Raw genomic sequence first — 18,392 nt, 5'->3', positions numbered from 1 at the left:
CTCGTAATGGAATTCAGTGTATAAGTTTTCAAAGATTGACCACAGAAAAGGATAGAATTACATATCCTCGGAGTCTCCTTACGCTTTATAATAACGTTTCAGAATATAGTGCTGGTATGCTTCTCTAGGACTATACCAGTCGTTTTTTATAAAGTTCCGGTATATGTTACATTATATGATTATCCATACATAATTAAAATACTCAACAAGGGTGTTATAAATAAATAATTACCCAAATCTACAAAACAATGTTTATAGGTGAAAAGGGGAAGTTGCTATTATGAAGAATTATCAATTAGTTTTCGGATTCTTGGCGAGCTTAATTTGGATGGCAATGGCCTGTGAGTTTCGTAAATGTTCAGTTGACTATGAAGGAGCGCCGGGGTCGATTGGATCCTTCGTTAGATCTGCATTGCCTGTGGAGACACATAAAGACAAAAGTATACTACTACAAAGGTTAGTTTTACGACATGTGCATATATAGTGTGTAGTATATCAGTTAACTATAACTACAGTATAATATATACGGACTATATATTCTGGTAATGGTCTTGATTTGTCTGTACAGGGAGTATGCGATATTATCTAGTTTAGTATGAAGTACAGTGTGCATAGAGACATTGAATGAGTCCAAGGATAGTGTACTGACATGTTGTGTGTTATGTACCATAATACGATATACTACTTTAGGGTAAGTCAAGAGACTTCCGGTAAAGGTTTCAATGTCCATACAGCAGGCCCGTATAGTCAGAACTCGAATTTTCTTGTGGGGAAGGGGGGGGGTGGTGTGATTCCCTGCCCCTCATAATTTGAGATTTTTGTTTTGTTTTTGTGCCTATTTTGTTTGAGTAAGGAAGATTTAGATGCAAACCACATTTAAGGACTACAAGATTTTATTGTTTTAGTGTGGGTAAAAAAATTAATCCTTGGGGTGGGAGGGACATTTGCCCCTGCCACGCCCGGCCCCCTTTGCGCACGCCACTGCCTGAAGTCCTCAATACTGTAGTCGGTCGAAGCTATTGCTGATACTCTACACGGTGAAGATAACTTTATACCGTCTATATATGCATTCATTCATTCACTCATTTATTTGTTTCTTCACAATATAAATACAGGGAAGTTAACTAAGTGACAAAATATATCAACAACAGGGAAAATTGTGAAAGGAAGCACTCCAAAAAATCCAGAGGGCTTGTCTAGTAGAGCGCTACCATAAGTAAATAGAGAGAACAATACATTAACACTTATATCCACCCACACACCAACCCAACACGCATAATGTTTATAACTATATTTGTTTACTTTTCAGTTAGTTTGGATGTCAAAAGCAAAATCTATTAGGCTTAGCGTTGTCATCGTAATGAGTCTGGGCTTTAACAAAAAACAAATATAAAATTTTAAAAGTTTAATGAATTATATTGCACGAGTAAAGAGTAAGTCTGCCTTTTCGTAGGGAATAATATCTCTCTAAACTGGATCAAAATTGACATTAATGAACTTTTATTTGATATTTTTAATAAATATTTCTATATATATATATTTTACCAAAGAACAATACTGTAGTATGTCTGTTTAAACTGATATTTGTTCTTAAAATACTGTAGTATTTATGATAACACTGATCTTCATTCTTACAATACTGTAGTATTTCTGTTGACACTGATATTCATTCTTACAATACTGTAGTATTACTGATGACACTGATATTCATTCTTGCAATACTGAAGTATTTCTGATGACACTGATATTCATTCTTACAATACTGTAGTATTTATGATAACACTGATATTCATTCTTACAATACTGTAGCATTTCTGATAACACTGATATTCTATCTTACAATACTGTAGTATATATGATAACACTGATATTCATTCTTACAATACTGTAGCATTTCTGTTGACACAGATATTCATTCTTACAATACTGTAGTACTTGTGATGACACTGATATTCATTCTTACAATACTTTAGTATTTCTGATGACACTGATATTCATTCTTACATTACTGTAGTATTACTGCTGACACCGATATTCATTCTTGCAATACTGTAGCATTTCTGATGACACTGATATTCATTCTTACAATAGTATTTCTGATAACACTGATATTCATTCTTACAATAAATTATTATTTCTGATGACACTGATATTCATTCTTACAATACTGTAGTATTTCTGATGACACTGATATTCATTCTTACAACACTGTAGTATTTCTGATAACACTGATATTCATTCTTACAATACTGTAGCATTTCTGTTGACACTGACATTCTTACAATACTGTAGTATTTTTGATGACACTGATATTCATTCTTACAATACTGTAGCATTTCTGATGACACTGATATTCATTCTTACAATACTGTAGCATTTCTGATGACACTGATATTCATTCTTACAATACTGTAGCATTTCTGATGACACTGATATTCATTCTTACAATTCTGTAGTATTTATGATAACACTGATATTCATTCTTACAATACTGTAGCATTTCTAATAACACTGATATTCTATCTTACAATACTGTAGTATTTATGATAACACTGATATTCATTCTTACAATACTGTAGCATTTCTGTTGACACAGATATTCATTCTTACAATACTGTAGTACTTGTGATGATACTGATATTCATTCTTTCAATGCTGTAGTATTTGTGATGATACTGATATTCATTCTTACACACTGCAGTAGTTCCCTTTCTTCTCATTATGTTGTCATCTAAAGACGGACAAGAAACACCAAGTCATGATATCACTTTGACAGTAATGTGCGACTTAAAAGTATAAAAAAGAACTACCACGAGACAGGAATTCTGTTGGGGTGTGGTGGGCGGGAGGGGTGTAGCTTTATATAGTAGCAATACCAGAGGACTACTCGCAATCTTTGTGTTCAATTTACGTAGTAATTTACTGACTGCAAAATGATCACAAGTTTGCCTGCAGGTCCATTTGTGTCGCGAAGAAAATATATGTGTAACAATGGAATTACGACCTACCTTACCGGTTTTGAACCTCTATTATGGACCGATTCATACGTCAGAAGGGGGCGGGGTAGGAGAAGGGTACCTGCTCTACTATCAGTCTCGTGTTTTTACCTCATTTTGTCAGGATTTCAAGAGGGATCAGTTACACAGAACTTATATGTATAGGAAATATAGAAATCAAAGTAGGAAAGGTTTTTTTTGCTGTGTAGTAACACCCAATACTTTGTCTTTAATACCATTTCACTAGCTGTAACGTTATATAAGTTGAAGATTGTGTTTCATCGTAATATGAGCTTTTTGTACATCGTTAAATGGAATTTATCTCTCTTTGAAGGGCACAGCTGGGATACTTATCAACTATCGCTTAGACATTTTTTTTCTTGTTCTCGAACAACAGACATTTCCATCATTACCATTCTACATAAAGTACAACAGTGTATTTTGGAATAGTTGAGATAAAGAAAATATACTTAACTTGTGCACCGAACCAAGACTAATAAAATCTCGCATAATTCATTAATTTTCGGATCAAGTAATTTTAAATTTACTCTATAGCCTTGAACATGTATAATAGGGATTAAGTAAATCAATCACGGAAAGCAATTTATGGAGAAAACTGTTAAATAAGTGCTCATGAAACTGATAAAAGACTGTGGAGGTAATTATATATTAAACCAAAATTTAGAGCTCTCGACATTTCGATCCTAAGCTGAATATTTTAACAGACGAAGTTCGCCTCTGAGAAAGTTTCTGCTATGAGTTCGAACGCCAGGTTCTCTAACTTCTAATTATGATCTAACTAAGATCGTTTAGAAAAGATTTTTTGCAATTTTGAATGAACGTTGAGTCACAAGGAATTAATGACTCCATTTAAGTTTACACAGTTCGTCGCTCGGATGCGCTTCACCGTTCGTAATGATTACATTTTCAAATAGCAAAATGAATGAAAGACTTGTCAATTACTTCGTCAGACTAGAGAGTTTCCAACCGGCTTGTCCTACCACAGTACACAGAACATACGATATAGTTCATGGTTTGGATGACGATCATTGGACGTTGATTTTACCCAATCATGACTTTTGAAAAATGCATTCATTTTAAAGAATGCCCAATTAATCCCGACCAGACTCGACTCGACCGTCGTTACATCGACGACCCTATGATCAAGGGTTGTTCCCGTCAGTTTCAGTTGAGCACACTGAACATGCAGCGATTACCCGACTTGCAGTCGACAGCGTGCGGTGGTTCATGTATAAAACTATACAGTTACAACGGCAGTCGTGTTGGGTCGTGAATAGTCGGGTAGTGTACGGCGGGCTTAACATCCAAGCGTCTAATACAATGAGGATATAAATAACTAACACTACAAAATAACAGTTGAATGTGTATTTTTATATAGCTACCCAATTGTGATAAGGGGGCATTCAATTTGCTCTCGTTGGTGGCATTTTTAAACCACACTCGATGAATAGAATCTAATAACTTCCCTCTTCAACTTATAAATATATGCCATTCGCCGAAATATACATTTTCTTGCGATGCAACTAACTGGTATTAATTAGCTTGAATAGTTTATGAAATAAGTACTGTCAGTAGGGGTGTTGTAGGACTACAACCTCTTAGATGATACTAAGGATAGGCTAAGAAACTCCGCTATAAAAGCGTGGTAGGTAACAATGTGATCATCCAATTGAAAGTAGTTAAAATGGTATTGGTGGTGATAGTTCACTTGAAGAAAAACAACAAATAGTAATAACAGGTTACTTCTTTTGAACATTTTGTTAGCCATTTTTAAAATGCAAAAACTTGGAGTCAATACTGTCAATATTTAAGCATGCATGTTATATTCATTTATTTTTGTGTCGTATTGATTTCTCACTTGTTTTTTAAACATGCTTTCTAAGAAGTCTCGATGCAACTGAACAGTAGAAAATAACCTTCAGTAATTGATTAGTTATTATTTTAAGGTGTTTAATATTTGCCCAAACACCTGTTGTTTTATTGATTTTATTCTTTTATCAATCTGCTGAATTTTTAACTCGAAAGAGATATGCTTTTCAACAGGATTACACAATGTCTGTACCCGATACATGCCAAATATTTATGTACATGTTATAACCAGGTTTAGACTTATAATTTCGAATGAATATCGTCTGTTAAGGAGGGAAAAGACCCCCCCCCCCCTCCAAGAATGCATGATATGCTCTTTTGAAACTCTGTCTTTTAGAAAACAAAGCTACTTCTGTTCATTATTTTAGTATTCCTGCGATTTATGCATCTATCCATCCAGTAGATGTCAATCAACAGCATTTATGCCTAATAAATCTACAAGGCCATCTCGAACATGTTATTTTAATGCAGTGAGTTTATATGATTGCCAAATAGTTTTTTGTACCTGCTAAGGACCTGACCTAAATCTCTCTTCGTGTTAGACTAACAGTAGCCCAGTGAACCTGTCTAGATGACGAAATTCCCATTTCTGAAGAAAATAGTATACGCTGCATGTCATATCAAAATTAATTCTGTAAACTTAACTATTAGCCATGACTAAACCAGACACACATACTTTTTATAGACATAACCTTCACAGATAATTGGTTTCGTCACAATAAACCTTCGAAAAATTGAAGTAAGCCATAGAAGACAGCAAAATAAAGTCGTTTTTGTTGTGTATAGGTATCTTATATACGAGGTATGATACATTTAGCAAAGCTTATATACATCTGAAATAAAATGGCGTTTTAATGCGATGATCATATTTTACTTGGCATATACGTATGGATCACTTAAACTACCTGGGTTTATTAAGTTGGACAGTTACCATAGTGAGCATTGAAAATTCTGAGTATAGACTATTGCATGCAAACTATAGGCTAAACTAGGTAGCCGAACAAGGCTATGCAAGCATGACCAGGCCTATAGATGTATACGGTAAGTGACAAAGAATAATTCAAATCAGATTTGCATTTGAAAAGTGTGTTAGGCTAGGTAGCCTACATGTTGTGGAGATATGGTAGGGTTCAGGTAAGTGACAACGAATTGATTAACATAGATTTGGTTAAAACTGTGTAAAGTGGTGCCTCCAGTTTGTTTTATTTCAAACTTGCAATGTATATAATTGTGAATAGTACTTTGTGAGATGGGCAAACTTTTCGGAAGCTTTAGAGACAAACCGGGAAAGGCTGCAGATAAAACAGGAAACGTACTCGATTGTTTCATTGTAATGTTCCTACAGTAGATAGTCAGCATGGGAAACCACAATTATCACAAGAGAGATCAATTGGATTAGGTCCCGGAAGTTTTAAGCTTCGGTGTTGACCCTAAAATATGTTAGGCTGTCATGCTTAACAAATGTTCCTGAACACGTTTAGAAAAGTACAGCAGTACCGCTGATTTTCCAAGTAATGTATTCAAGGACATTGAAGTTGGTCCAATTCTCAGACGACAGGTGGGAAGAGTACGGCCAATAGGCCTCATTCGCGGCCCACCGGTAGTTTATGAAAACGCTATTAATGCAGCCCACACAATGGCAAGGCAAGGAAACATGAAATATGTATAAACTTCCTTTGGGGACTGGAGGATTAATAGAAAGATGAAGCCCGTCGGACACGATACGTCTGTTCACGACCCAACGCAACTCAACTGGGTTTAAGACTACGATGATTTTACCAGTTTGAGGTGGCGTCGGCATTAGTCGTACAAATGAACATGTCGATTTTCCCGACGGTATTCGTGCAATGTGCGGGAGGGGGGGGGGTGGGCATCAAAACTGAAACTGTTATCAAATATAATAACCAATCACGGGTTCATAAAATGCATGTGACCTAATCTCTGGTCGTTAAGAACAATCGCTTACACCCGATACTCATAACCGGTACAGTAACTTTACGTACTGTACTGTCCGGTAACACATGTTACCGTGTTACGAAAACAAAATAGTAATTACTGATGCACGGTTGTGGGACAGTAGTTGCTGTACCAGCTATGAGTATCCGCTGGCGCTGATCAGTTGGTCAGTGTGCGGGGGCCAGAAGTAGCACTACTACATGTAGTAGTCTTAACGATTGACACTCTGTTTTGACCGATTATGATGAGAGTCATTGCGTGTAGCTGAAAAATTCATCTTATGGTATCCAAAGCCAAGTTAGAAGACCCGAGAAAATAGACTTTTGAATCACTGTCTTGTTTTCCTTATTCGGTGTTTAATCGAACTTTTATGACGGTTGCGCGCGCACGAAAATCAGCTTGGTAGAAAATAGTATTTCGTGTTGCAGAGGACGTTGACACTGACTTTTTCAAATACCAGCAAATACATTGATATGGTTACAATATTATAGCACTATTTTGCATCTAAACAATCTTAATTATAGAAAACCAAAAAGAAGACCTTCCCCACAAGACTGTGTTTTGTTTTCAGTGAACGCAATGCGATCTTGCCTGAAGTGTACGACCGTACCGTACAAAAGTGTATCTGTAATATAAAAATCTGTATCTGGAATACAACTCCAAACTTAAGTAAAATAATAAGATGGAATTAAGTGATGGTGTGCTTTGTAATGCTAATTGCATGTGCTACGGTACAGACGAACTAGTATCGTTTATTGTTGCTAATTTTATTCCAGAGATGTCACTCATCATATCATAGTCGTTTATGTTAGCTATAGAATTATCATACTTAGATGGCACCATTTTAACTTTAACCTTCAGGTGAAGACCTAACACTATTTATCTGAACTCAAAATGGTGTGAATTTTCACAGATAAATTGGGGAAATTATTGAAAAAACTACCGTGCATTTTATCAGTGATAAACACACCAGATGGTATGGAAGACTGATATAACACTTTAAACAATGCAATTCCTGTTTTGCATTTGAAAACAAAACTAATTGCTATAATTTCTATTCTTTTTTTTATTCCGTGGAACTGGTACAATAACATTTTGAGAACCTTTTTCATTAAAACCATGCCAGAGTGTAATCAAATATACTGTTTATGTAAACAGTGAATCCATTGTTGCATAACAATTTCTTTGCTGTATTTATTGTTGTGAATGGAACAATATTTATCAATTGTCTTAAAGTTAACGACTAACTGTTGGACTAACTTTTACGCCCTGAGTAGGCCCGTTGCGCATGCATGGTAGTTATAACACTTCCGTCATCATGTATTATCGGATCTCTGTGGTGATTTTTATCATTTTAAACTGTTCCCGTGATGTCGCTTTGGGCTGCACTCCTGTTCCTGGTACAGAGGTACCAGGGGACAACGGTATATATGGATTTAAACCGACGAACGAAGATGTCAAACACGATCCCGAGAAAAGGTTTGTCTCACATTGGGCTAAAATCTCCCTTTCGAAATAGTGGCATATAGCATATCCCCTCATCCCAAATTGAGCAACATATCATTCCATGCATTCTCTTCCCCAAGTTTCTTCTTCTGTTTTCGAATCAACAAATTACATATACAGGTAATAAAATTGGTTGATGAACAACTTGGGATATACAGCAAAGGATATACGGCATGGAATATGCATAGGATATACTGCATATGATATACATCAAAGGATATACGGCATAATATATACGGCATGGGATAAACTGCATGGGATTTACTGCATAGGATATACATCAAAGGATATACGGCATGGATATACGGCATAATATATGCGGCATGGGATAAACTGCATGGGATATACTGCATGGGATATACTGCGTGGGATATACGGAATGGGATATACGGCATAGGATATACGGAATGGGATATACGGAATGGGATATACTGCGTGGGATATATACGGAATGGGATATACGGCTTAATGAGGCAGAAATCGTCCACGAAAAGATAAAGAAAAAATAGCCATATGTTAAGACGCATATGCTTGTTACAATATGGCCAAAAAAAAAGTCTTTATTAAAACCATTTAGCCTGAGTGTGTGTGTAGCGTGCATATCTTATAAAGACATACCTCCTGTACTCAACCTGCTCAATATATAACCATACAAGTGATTTTGGTAAGGGCTATTTATTCATATGTATACTACATGTTTATACAATACCTCTTAACTATAGACTCACTGTTAACTTCATAGTATAGACTTATCGCTTTATAATGTGTCAGTTCCTAGACAAAACAAGGGAGTCCATGTTTATTACTTTACTAAGCCAGACTAACCGCTCTCGCTCGCCGGCAGAGTTAAACGTTATTAGTTTCCGGAATAGTTCATGACCGTACTGTGGCCGGGTGTATTAAGGTTTCGAGTAAGAAAGTAATTTATTCTTGAGTAGAACCAGTCAGAGATAGCCCAATAAAATGCTCATTGCGGTCACTTTTAGTGACATCAGCAATACAGTTTGACCGACCTTGCATGGTTCATACATTATCAGTTAATATACTCACGGATGTGATATATATTTCTATCGATAAACCTATAAGTTTAAGCTAGCGTTTTTTTTATGGTCACATGCGTAAACTGTGATAAGTAAACATAACCCCCATGCCAATTTGATTCGTCAAATGGTTGCACAGATAATTGTTCAACTGTCTGTGGTGTAACTGCGGTCACTAAATATTGTACAGCACTAAACCGTGGTTTCACAGACGGTCTGCACCATTGTCTATGGAAATGTTGTTGCCTAATCTATTTTTTCCCCCCGTACAAATAAACCTAACTATGCGCGAATGATATATCTTTAAACAGTATAGTGTATGCTAGGAATGTCATGGAGCTTAGACCCTCCAAATGATTGTCTGCCCCGTCACCGAAAAAGTTTGTTCTGTTCTTTTCTTCATAAAATAGGCTCGAGCAATGGTTCATGTCTGTCCCCACTCTCCCTAACCACCATAGAAAAGACCCCCTCCCCCCTAAAAGGAAGTTATATCTACGCCCCATTGTTTGTAGTTAAAGGGATATTTCCGATGGCAGGCAATGAGACCTTATAGTTTGAAATAAGAAGATATTCCACTGTTAGTTGAAACCCCCATTTCAATATGTAGTTGTTCCTAGCTCGTGATTTGGCTGAATCAATGTAAACTATTTTCACTGGCTAACCTAGTCAAAAGTCTCTCATGGAGTGGATAGTGGTTGATGACGTCATCATGATGGGAGATATTTAATAAAGACCTTTACTTCCCTATAATCCTCTTCATGATTTATCCTTGAAAACTAAATACATTTGAAACATTTCCTTATAGCTGACAATGTTCTCTGTAGCTCAAATTTTATCAATATGTATACATCCCTGTAGAAATATTATTTGGCTCGATGGATATATGAGTAAAATATTGTAAAGAAATACAACAAGAAATTTCAGCTGAATTGCTACTTTGCCTGTCTAGATGTATCCCCAAAACTTCGATCACAGTCGTAGGTGGTGGGGTGGGGTGGGGGCAGGGTAACATCTTTACCATACAAAATTGATTTGAGGTTGTGGCAACTTTAGCTACCAGAATACCTTTTTAAAAACATTGTTATTAATAAACCATCCTCGATAAAGATCAAAAACATGTGAACTAGTGGGAGCTATATCTAGACTGCTTCTATTAGATATACATTTCAACATAAAGTCATTAACCAACACAGCCGCTTACATTTCACATGTTGATTTCCCCTCTTTAGGAAGCTACTGAGTATGACTCATACTTTTTTCTTTCTTTAATTTGTTTAAAATGTGAACTAACACTTGTTGTACTAATTTTAGTTGTCGAGTAGACGTTTTAGTAGGCCTACAAACTGTTCATAACAATGGACACGTTATTGGATATTTTTCTATCGCCAGCGGGAAATAGCAGTGGTGGAGCGCCCATACAGTCAGGGGCGGACGCCCCCATCCCACCCCCCCCCTGACGGACTCCAATGGACTGCTGGCGCCCTTTTCAGCTTTTTAAAACCTTTTACTTATTTGCTAATATTGATTTTTTTTTATTGCGCTCTCATATTCCAATTGACATTTGTCACATTTTGTTGGCGGTGACACCTATATTTATTCTTCGTTTCTCTGCAAATTAGCAAGGCCCGGAAAGGGTCATTTCTGGCGATCTAGGGAGCATCTTTACTCAAAATATTCCTGTACGCGCCGCGCCAACCTGTGGTGGCGCTCCGCTTAGACAGTGTCGAAAGCGCCCCCTGACCAATACCCCTATCTCCGCCACTGGGGAGTAGGGGGGGGGGATTATGGGCAGTGAGATTTTTCTTTCTTATAGCGTATGACCTTATTTGTTAAGGCGATTCCGGCTTTCTAAAGAATTTAGTTTTTTTCAAGAAATGTCTGTACATCCACTTGTTCCAAATACATGTGTGTGTTTTTTGTAAGTTTCTGGAGAAAAATGAAGTCCAATTGAGACCGAAATAAATGACCGAAATAATGATGGGACTCTTGGATTTTCTCGTTAATGAAATGCGTATCACAGCGTATTACAATTATTACTATGATGGGTAGATTACCTATAGAGGTAATATATTACAACTAATTATTTATTTTGCAATTAACTAAAGCCATCCGTCAGTACAATGTCTTTTCTGGTTCCCTCTATACAAGGTTTTTATGTGTTTATGTTATTCATGGTAGCCTACTCATAGCACGATTTGAAAACTTTTTTTGGGGATTCGTTAAAAGTGCAATCATCTCTTACGGAAACTATCGAGGGGATACAATACAAATATGATAGACAGATATAGAATTAATCAAGTCAAGATTTGATTGAAGAAACAGATTGGTCAAACGTCGAACAAGGTAATATTAACTTACATATTATCCGGTTATACATCGTTGGGTATATAATTCTATATAGAGACACGTGCCATACAGTGCAAGTATTATTGGTCCGATTATAAAGTGACATCGCAGAATATTGGGGCCTATAATGGCCCAGGACGACGCTTCTTTTGTCTCAGCAAAATGATAACAGAGTCACATCCCAATTTGACCTTATTTTTAGTTTGGGGGGGGGGGGAGAGTGGCAATTTCATAAATTATATACAAGACGGGTGTTGTGAACTATACTAACGTACGGTTTGGTATCTAATAGGCCTATATATACTAAATCGGTAAGCAGGCTTTATATTTAGCATATATAAAGTGACGGTTCGCAAACTATTTGGGGCTCAACCCCAAAAAGTGGCGTGGGGAAAAATGTAAGAGATTCTTTTTATAGACAATTAGACATCGAGGAATTTATCTAAATATTTCGGAACTTTAAGACGGGATCGACACAGTATTTTTCTTTTAACCTTCAAGTTAGTGAGTTAGTTTCTTATTGCTAGTTTAGATGCATTTCTAACATCTATTCTGAGAGGGGAGGTGGGGGGGGGTGGGGATTCTCTGGTGCATCGTGGCCCAGTCCACAAGAAAGATCGTGGATAGTGGTCCTAACAGTTGGCGGACCGCTGATATAGGTAAAATTTACGTACATTATTCTATACACCTTCTATAGTGAGATTGTAATTATATACCTGCTTATGATAAACCTGAACTATGATCACATTATATACGTCAACAACTAACTGAAAAGTCAATAAGGAAGGAGGGTGGTTGGATGGGTGGGTGTTGGGAAATTTCTCAGAGGGATGAAATATTAGACTCACCGCCTACAGTATACTTGGAGAGGAGTTCACCGGGAAAGTTGGAGGGTGGGGAGGATGATTCCGATTCCAGCAGCTTTGGGGGATTTGCATCTTGACCCTGTTATGTACTTATGACATCATAGGGGTGGGTGAGGGGTGGGTGGAAGGAGAGAATAAATTATGATAATACAAGAGATTATCTTATAATATATAAAATGGCGTTGGTTTAACAAAATACATTGAAAACCTAAGCTACCGTATAATTGCTTCTTCCAAAACGGGTTTATCTGTTATTAATATATGCTATAGTATTTTTCTCCTACACATTGATGCATATGAGGGGCACATTTGAATAGGTTTTGGTCATTGCGTAATACATATTCCTTCTTGTCAGTGATGAAAAGAATATTAGGAGGGCGAGGGGCGCAGGATAGAGGGATACAGGAACGTAGCTACAGGGGCGTGTGGGATGTCTCACCCCCACCACCCCATTAATTGGCTTGAATCTTCAATAGTTGGAAAAACGATGGTCCAACACATGAAATAACATGACAATTTTATCTATATCATCTATGCAACATGTCTTAACATGGTTTTAAGCTGATCTCACTCTGGACGGGATAAATATGATATCTGAGTCAATAAACATTAGGTTACCGTATTTCTAATATTTCTAATTTTAGGCTTACATTTTCACAATATTTGACGAAATTCGAACTTACAATGAACCGAAATCTTGTTTCTAACTCATTCTTGTACAATCTATAATAAAGTTGAAAATACTACAAAATAACTATAAAATTGTCTCAATGCGGTCAATTGGTGCTTGATTCACCACCTTAGCATGTTACTAAGTACCCGGTATAGCATATTTAAGGTACAGAGAATTGACAACCCACTCCGTGTTACAATGCTGCTGACAATTTCGAACTTGCGGTACGGCACTCCTCCTTACGAATCCAACCAGTTTGAGAATTATGGTTCTAGTTGGAATAATGACATCACCCCCCCCCCCCTGCCCCGATCATAAGACCCTATCAACGTCCCTGACGGGATAGTTCTTTGTATACAAAACAATAAAAACAACAACTAGGTGTCCAAAACAAAAACGGGTGTCCACGTCCTTCTATAGCGAACAGGCAAACCATGGAGGGACTGAAAAGTGAGACGGAAGCTTTGACTCTGTCCTTCTCTCCAATCCCCGATCAGCTCAGCCACTGTTTTAATAGGATTCACAGGATTAGCAGAAGACAGAATTAAGGTCATTTTGGTTCGTTCCGTCCGTAGCTAATGCACCTTCATCAGTTCCGGTTCGAACTGATTACCAGAAAAACATGATATCCAAACCAGTATGTAACTCAGTTATTTAAGTCTAATAAATCATTACAACAATAACAAAGATTTTCATATCGTGTTTCCTATATGCTGATGCTCCATCTGTAAAAATAATTGAGTCACTCCCAAACCGGAATTTCGGTTACCCTTCGTTAATTTTAGTTTTTTTTTTTGTGCGATCAGGTTCACAGCTGTAGACCTGTATCTTCCAAGGACATACCGCATATATATATATATATATATATATATATATATATATATATATATATATATATATATATCTATATGTATATATATAGCTATTAGAATCTACTAATTTCTCTTTCAGGTCCTTAGCTAAATTCCAACAACACCCTTCTCCAGGTTATATCTTTTCTGTGATGGACGATAATTCAGACGGTAATATCGACGCATGTGAGTGGATGGAGGCTGGGATGACCACAAACGTCAGGGAATATGTTAAACTTCTGGACCGAGTTGACAAAAATGGTGAGGCACAAGACGTTCCTTGCTACATTTTACCTGTAAACCTGGAATTTATACTTAAAGAGAGGAATATTGTATAAAATAAAAATACTAAAATGAAAGTGGTTATAAGTCACTGTCCATAAGGCTTAATAGTCTGGCTTTTCTGAAATAGTATTACTAAAACATATCATTTATCTTTGAAGTTTATAAATGATGCCGTTAACATGGAACCTCTTTTAACAGAGAAGTAAGTATAAAATATGCCTTTAACAGTGGTTGATAATTGCCCATGAGTTTTCTTCCTAATCTGAGAAAGTTTCATTATAAGAGAAATAACAGCCCCACCCCACCCCATAATTATGTTACACGAAACCTCTCTTAACAGGGAGGAAAGTACTACAATATGTCTTTAACACGGAAACTCTCTTTTTGTAAAGAAAGTTATAAACATTTTATTCAACAGTGCTGGAGAATTTTCCATGAGTTATTTTCCTAATCTGCATCGGTTTCGTTATAAGTGATATCTCATTTTTCGGTCACGATTTTTTTAACGCGAAACTTCTCTTCGCCAGGGGAATAAAGTTAAAGATGATTTCACTACAGAGGTTGACTTGTCATAAGTATATAATTTTGCTAATCTGAGACAGAATAGATACAGACTTACTTTGTCTTGGTTTGTACACTGTTTGCATTGCGAATACGTGTCTCGTAAGGGTGAAACTGGTTACTATAGTTTTAAAGGACATTATAACCGGTGCCATAACCATATAATAACCATATAATAAGCATATGATAACCATATAACCGGTGCTGTGTGCCGGTGTGTTGGATAACGGCGGTGGCATTGAGGCTTAGCAATCGGTAGGGTATGGGGCTCGATCCCCGGCCGGGTCATATTAAGGTGGGTCCTTCATCCAAGAGCAACCTACGGTTTTCCCATCTGAAACGAGTTTCTAAATTGAAAAGATTCCAACTTTGAGATAAAATGTTGAATTGGAAGTCACCCGACGTGAAAGTTGTAATCCATAAGCCCTTGCTGGCTTCTCCCACATTCGTGGTCGCTTTAAGCGTCGTAAAAGTAACTGTTGGTTATTATGATTATTATAGTTTAATATTGTTGCCCATAGCGATGTATGGATTAGAGGTGTATAGAGGTTTACGTTAGGTAGAACATTATTTTCAATGTGTTGTAGACAATTATATTAGACAACACTGATTCCCTGTTTAAATTTTTGAGAAATGACCCTTTGACATCTGGAGCTCATCAATGGGAGTAGATGGACTAATTACGTCTTACAAAACAGACCACTAGAAGTCAGTTACTCGGATGTAACACAAACTCCATTGGATATCGAAAGACTGATATATATGACCTCATATAACTTGATGTTCGTATATATAATCCATTACAAATTGTGTCAAGGAGTCGGACGGTCGTTGTCCAATATAATCCAACAGTGATTTGTTATTTACATGAAGTTTAAAAAAAAAGGTTTTGGTTTAGTTATTTGAATTGATCAAGTAATGGATCAGAAATGACAATTTGGTCTGCAGTGAGGAGATATCACCGTCGTGTATGCCTGCATCAATTTAAGATAATATGGACATTTCAGAGATTTAGAACATTTCATAGCTGGAAATATCGAAAACAGGTCTCTATAGGAAAAGCATGTCTGCTATCAATCAAATGTTTCTTTTTATGTGGACTATGATGATATAACAAGACTCTATTTCTGCTTGAAGTTACCTTACTTTAGCCAGTCATTGTTCTCTGTTCTGAGAATTTCATTGTGTAGAAATTGATTATTTCCCTCCGTGGTTAATTAAATACTTATCAAGTACAACAAAACAAAACAAACATGTTCAGATGAATTGCCGGTACTGAAATCATTTACTCTGTTCTTACCACGTGTATCCCCAAAATATTATTACCACATTTTGAAAACAATTGCTCATGAGGATGTGGTTTTTGACGCAATGATGCAAACAATTGACATCCTCTTTTGTTAAGCAATCAATTTCAGCCACCGGAATATCCCGTTAATAATAATTGGTAGCGTAGACTTTGTTGAGCAAACGCCAAAAGAAAGTCCTTCGCGTGAAGACAATGTTATTTTCAATTTGAGGAAATATAGACCACCTCGAAACGATTAAACTGGGTTGTATACTTTGTTACAAATTCGATTTTCGATTATGCACAGAAATCAGACTTTCACACTTTACTTTGCGTTTCTGCATTTATAACAAGTACATATCAACTAAAAATATTAACTAAAGAGAGAAAGAAGAAATTGAACAAAAACATTTACAGCCATCAGAAATGAAAATGATCCTAGTCTCTCTGTCATATCCCGTGGTTCTTCAACGAAACACTTACAGCTACTTGTTCGACAAGCATTCATCATTTTCTCGTTCCGCTCGAACCTTTCCCCCACCCCGCAGTTTAACTCGTGGTACAATCACTTCCATAGCGTCGGAGAGGTATCGTTGCCCCGCTATCAATTGAAAAATGTTGTCTCCAATATTTTATACCCTAAGTATCTCGATCAGTGGATCTTCTAGGTAATATAATAAAAACGGAAGCGTTTGATTGTCAACTTACCCAATGATCCTTAACAATACGTATTGATGAATTAATTGATGTTTTCGATACTAAACTGAACATGGTCAACGGTCGTACAATTTCCTTTCAGTTGGGTTTTTAAATAATTCGTGACTAGTGTATAAGACAACGGACTATCGTCTTTTCCCTTACTTGTTCATTACAAAATTGACTAATTTGATCAAAATTAACTCAAAGATCACTTTTAGATTATTTAGAGGATGCAGCATTTATATTTCATGCTTTTCTTTCGTTTTGCTTGCAGGTGACAACGTTCTTTCCCCTGAAGAGTTCAGTGATATTCATGTCAGATGGCGCTATGGAGAAGGCATTGACGCAGACGATAAACAAAACTAAACTTTACAGTTGATATTAGCAGCGAATACTTCTTAGCATTGTCGATTTGTCAGTTTTATTATTTAATCTCTTTCAACGGAACTGAAGTTCATGTAGTTAGACCTATATAGGTGATTCACCTGGCACTGGGAACATGTTTGTGTGCAATTAAGATGATATACCTAAGCCTTTAATCCTGATTTGGTTTCGAAGATTGTAATTCTATAACGACGTTGCTATAGCAACGAGACTAAACCTGAATAGATTAGACTAAACAAACGTTGTAAAAGACGAAGTACATGAACACTGTTGCCTTTCTGGTCAAAAACAAAATGGCTGCCAAAGATATGTTTGAGGTCGTCCAAGCGCAAACTAGATCAATATTCTTAACGTTATGAGGAAAGTGTGAATGTGTGTAGGTGGCGGGTTGTATTGGGGTGAAAGTGGGAGGGTCGGTATGTTGGTGGTGGTGGGGGGGGGGGTCTACGGGTGGGTGGGGTGGATGAAGTGATTGGGATGAATGAGAGGGATCGGTACACACTTGTTATTGTCCAGAACGAATATAACATTTTCAAGCTTTCAGTTTGTTACAAGAACCGAACCGGAGAAAATTAGTGAGAGAGAGAGAGAGGGGGTGGTGAGAAGGAGGGGTAAGCGAAGGGTCGTTAATTGATAAAGTGTTATAATCTAGTTTTCCCTATGTGTATAGTATCTTTAGATAGATATTTTGTTTCAAAACTAACATCTACAAACTTGTAATTTTCAAAGGACAGCAACATTTGTTCAATATTCACTGTAAAGGAAAATATGATAAATGTGTCTTATTTTGTCTCTTTGTCTCATTGTCTCTTGTTATTTTAGCGATTCATCACTTTGTACACTTTTGTTTAAACAACATTTACCAAATACTTTGAGCTGAGACCAAACGTTGGTGAATTTGCTAATTATTTTGCGAGACGAATTGTTGAAGTTTCAGTATTGATAAATTCAGGGGTTTTAGCTGTTACCTTCAAAAATATCGACCAAGTGATAAAATATCAAAATCTCATCGATTAGCGCGTTTACAAATAAAACGATAAGTTTTTTTTCC

At 36.6% G+C, this 18,392-nt stretch overlaps 1 protein-coding gene across 7 annotated transcripts in view; it reads left to right on the top strand.

Annotated features, from left to right (window-relative positions):
- The window catches only part of LOC139984796 (uncharacterized), a 54,902-nt gene extending 36,718 nt beyond the window's left edge, over positions 1-18,184 (top strand). For 5 of the 7 annotated variants that reach the window (XM_071998845.1, XM_071998846.1, XM_071998849.1 and 2 more), the window contains 2 exons: positions 14,225-14,385; positions 17,232-18,184. In XM_071998845.1, the coding sequence (XP_071854946.1) occupies positions 14,225-14,385; positions 17,232-17,323 (253 nt within the window). In that variant the 3' untranslated portion in view covers positions 17,324-18,184. Of the gene's footprint in view, positions 1-193; positions 457-7,862; positions 8,322-14,224; positions 14,386-17,231 lie in introns of those variants that run through there. The other 2 variants (XM_071998851.1, XM_071998847.1) reach the window with 2 other exon arrangements.
- Positions 18,185-18,392: the final 208 nt, after the last annotated feature.

Source organism: Apostichopus japonicus, chromosome 17 (assembly GCF_037975245.1).
Source record: "Apostichopus japonicus isolate 1M-3 chromosome 17, ASM3797524v1, whole genome shotgun sequence".
NCBI lineage: Eukaryota > Metazoa > Echinodermata > Holothuroidea > Aspidochirotida > Stichopodidae > Apostichopus > Apostichopus japonicus.
Note: the sequence above shows the minus strand (reverse complement) of the source record. Positions and strands in the feature narration are given on the sequence as shown.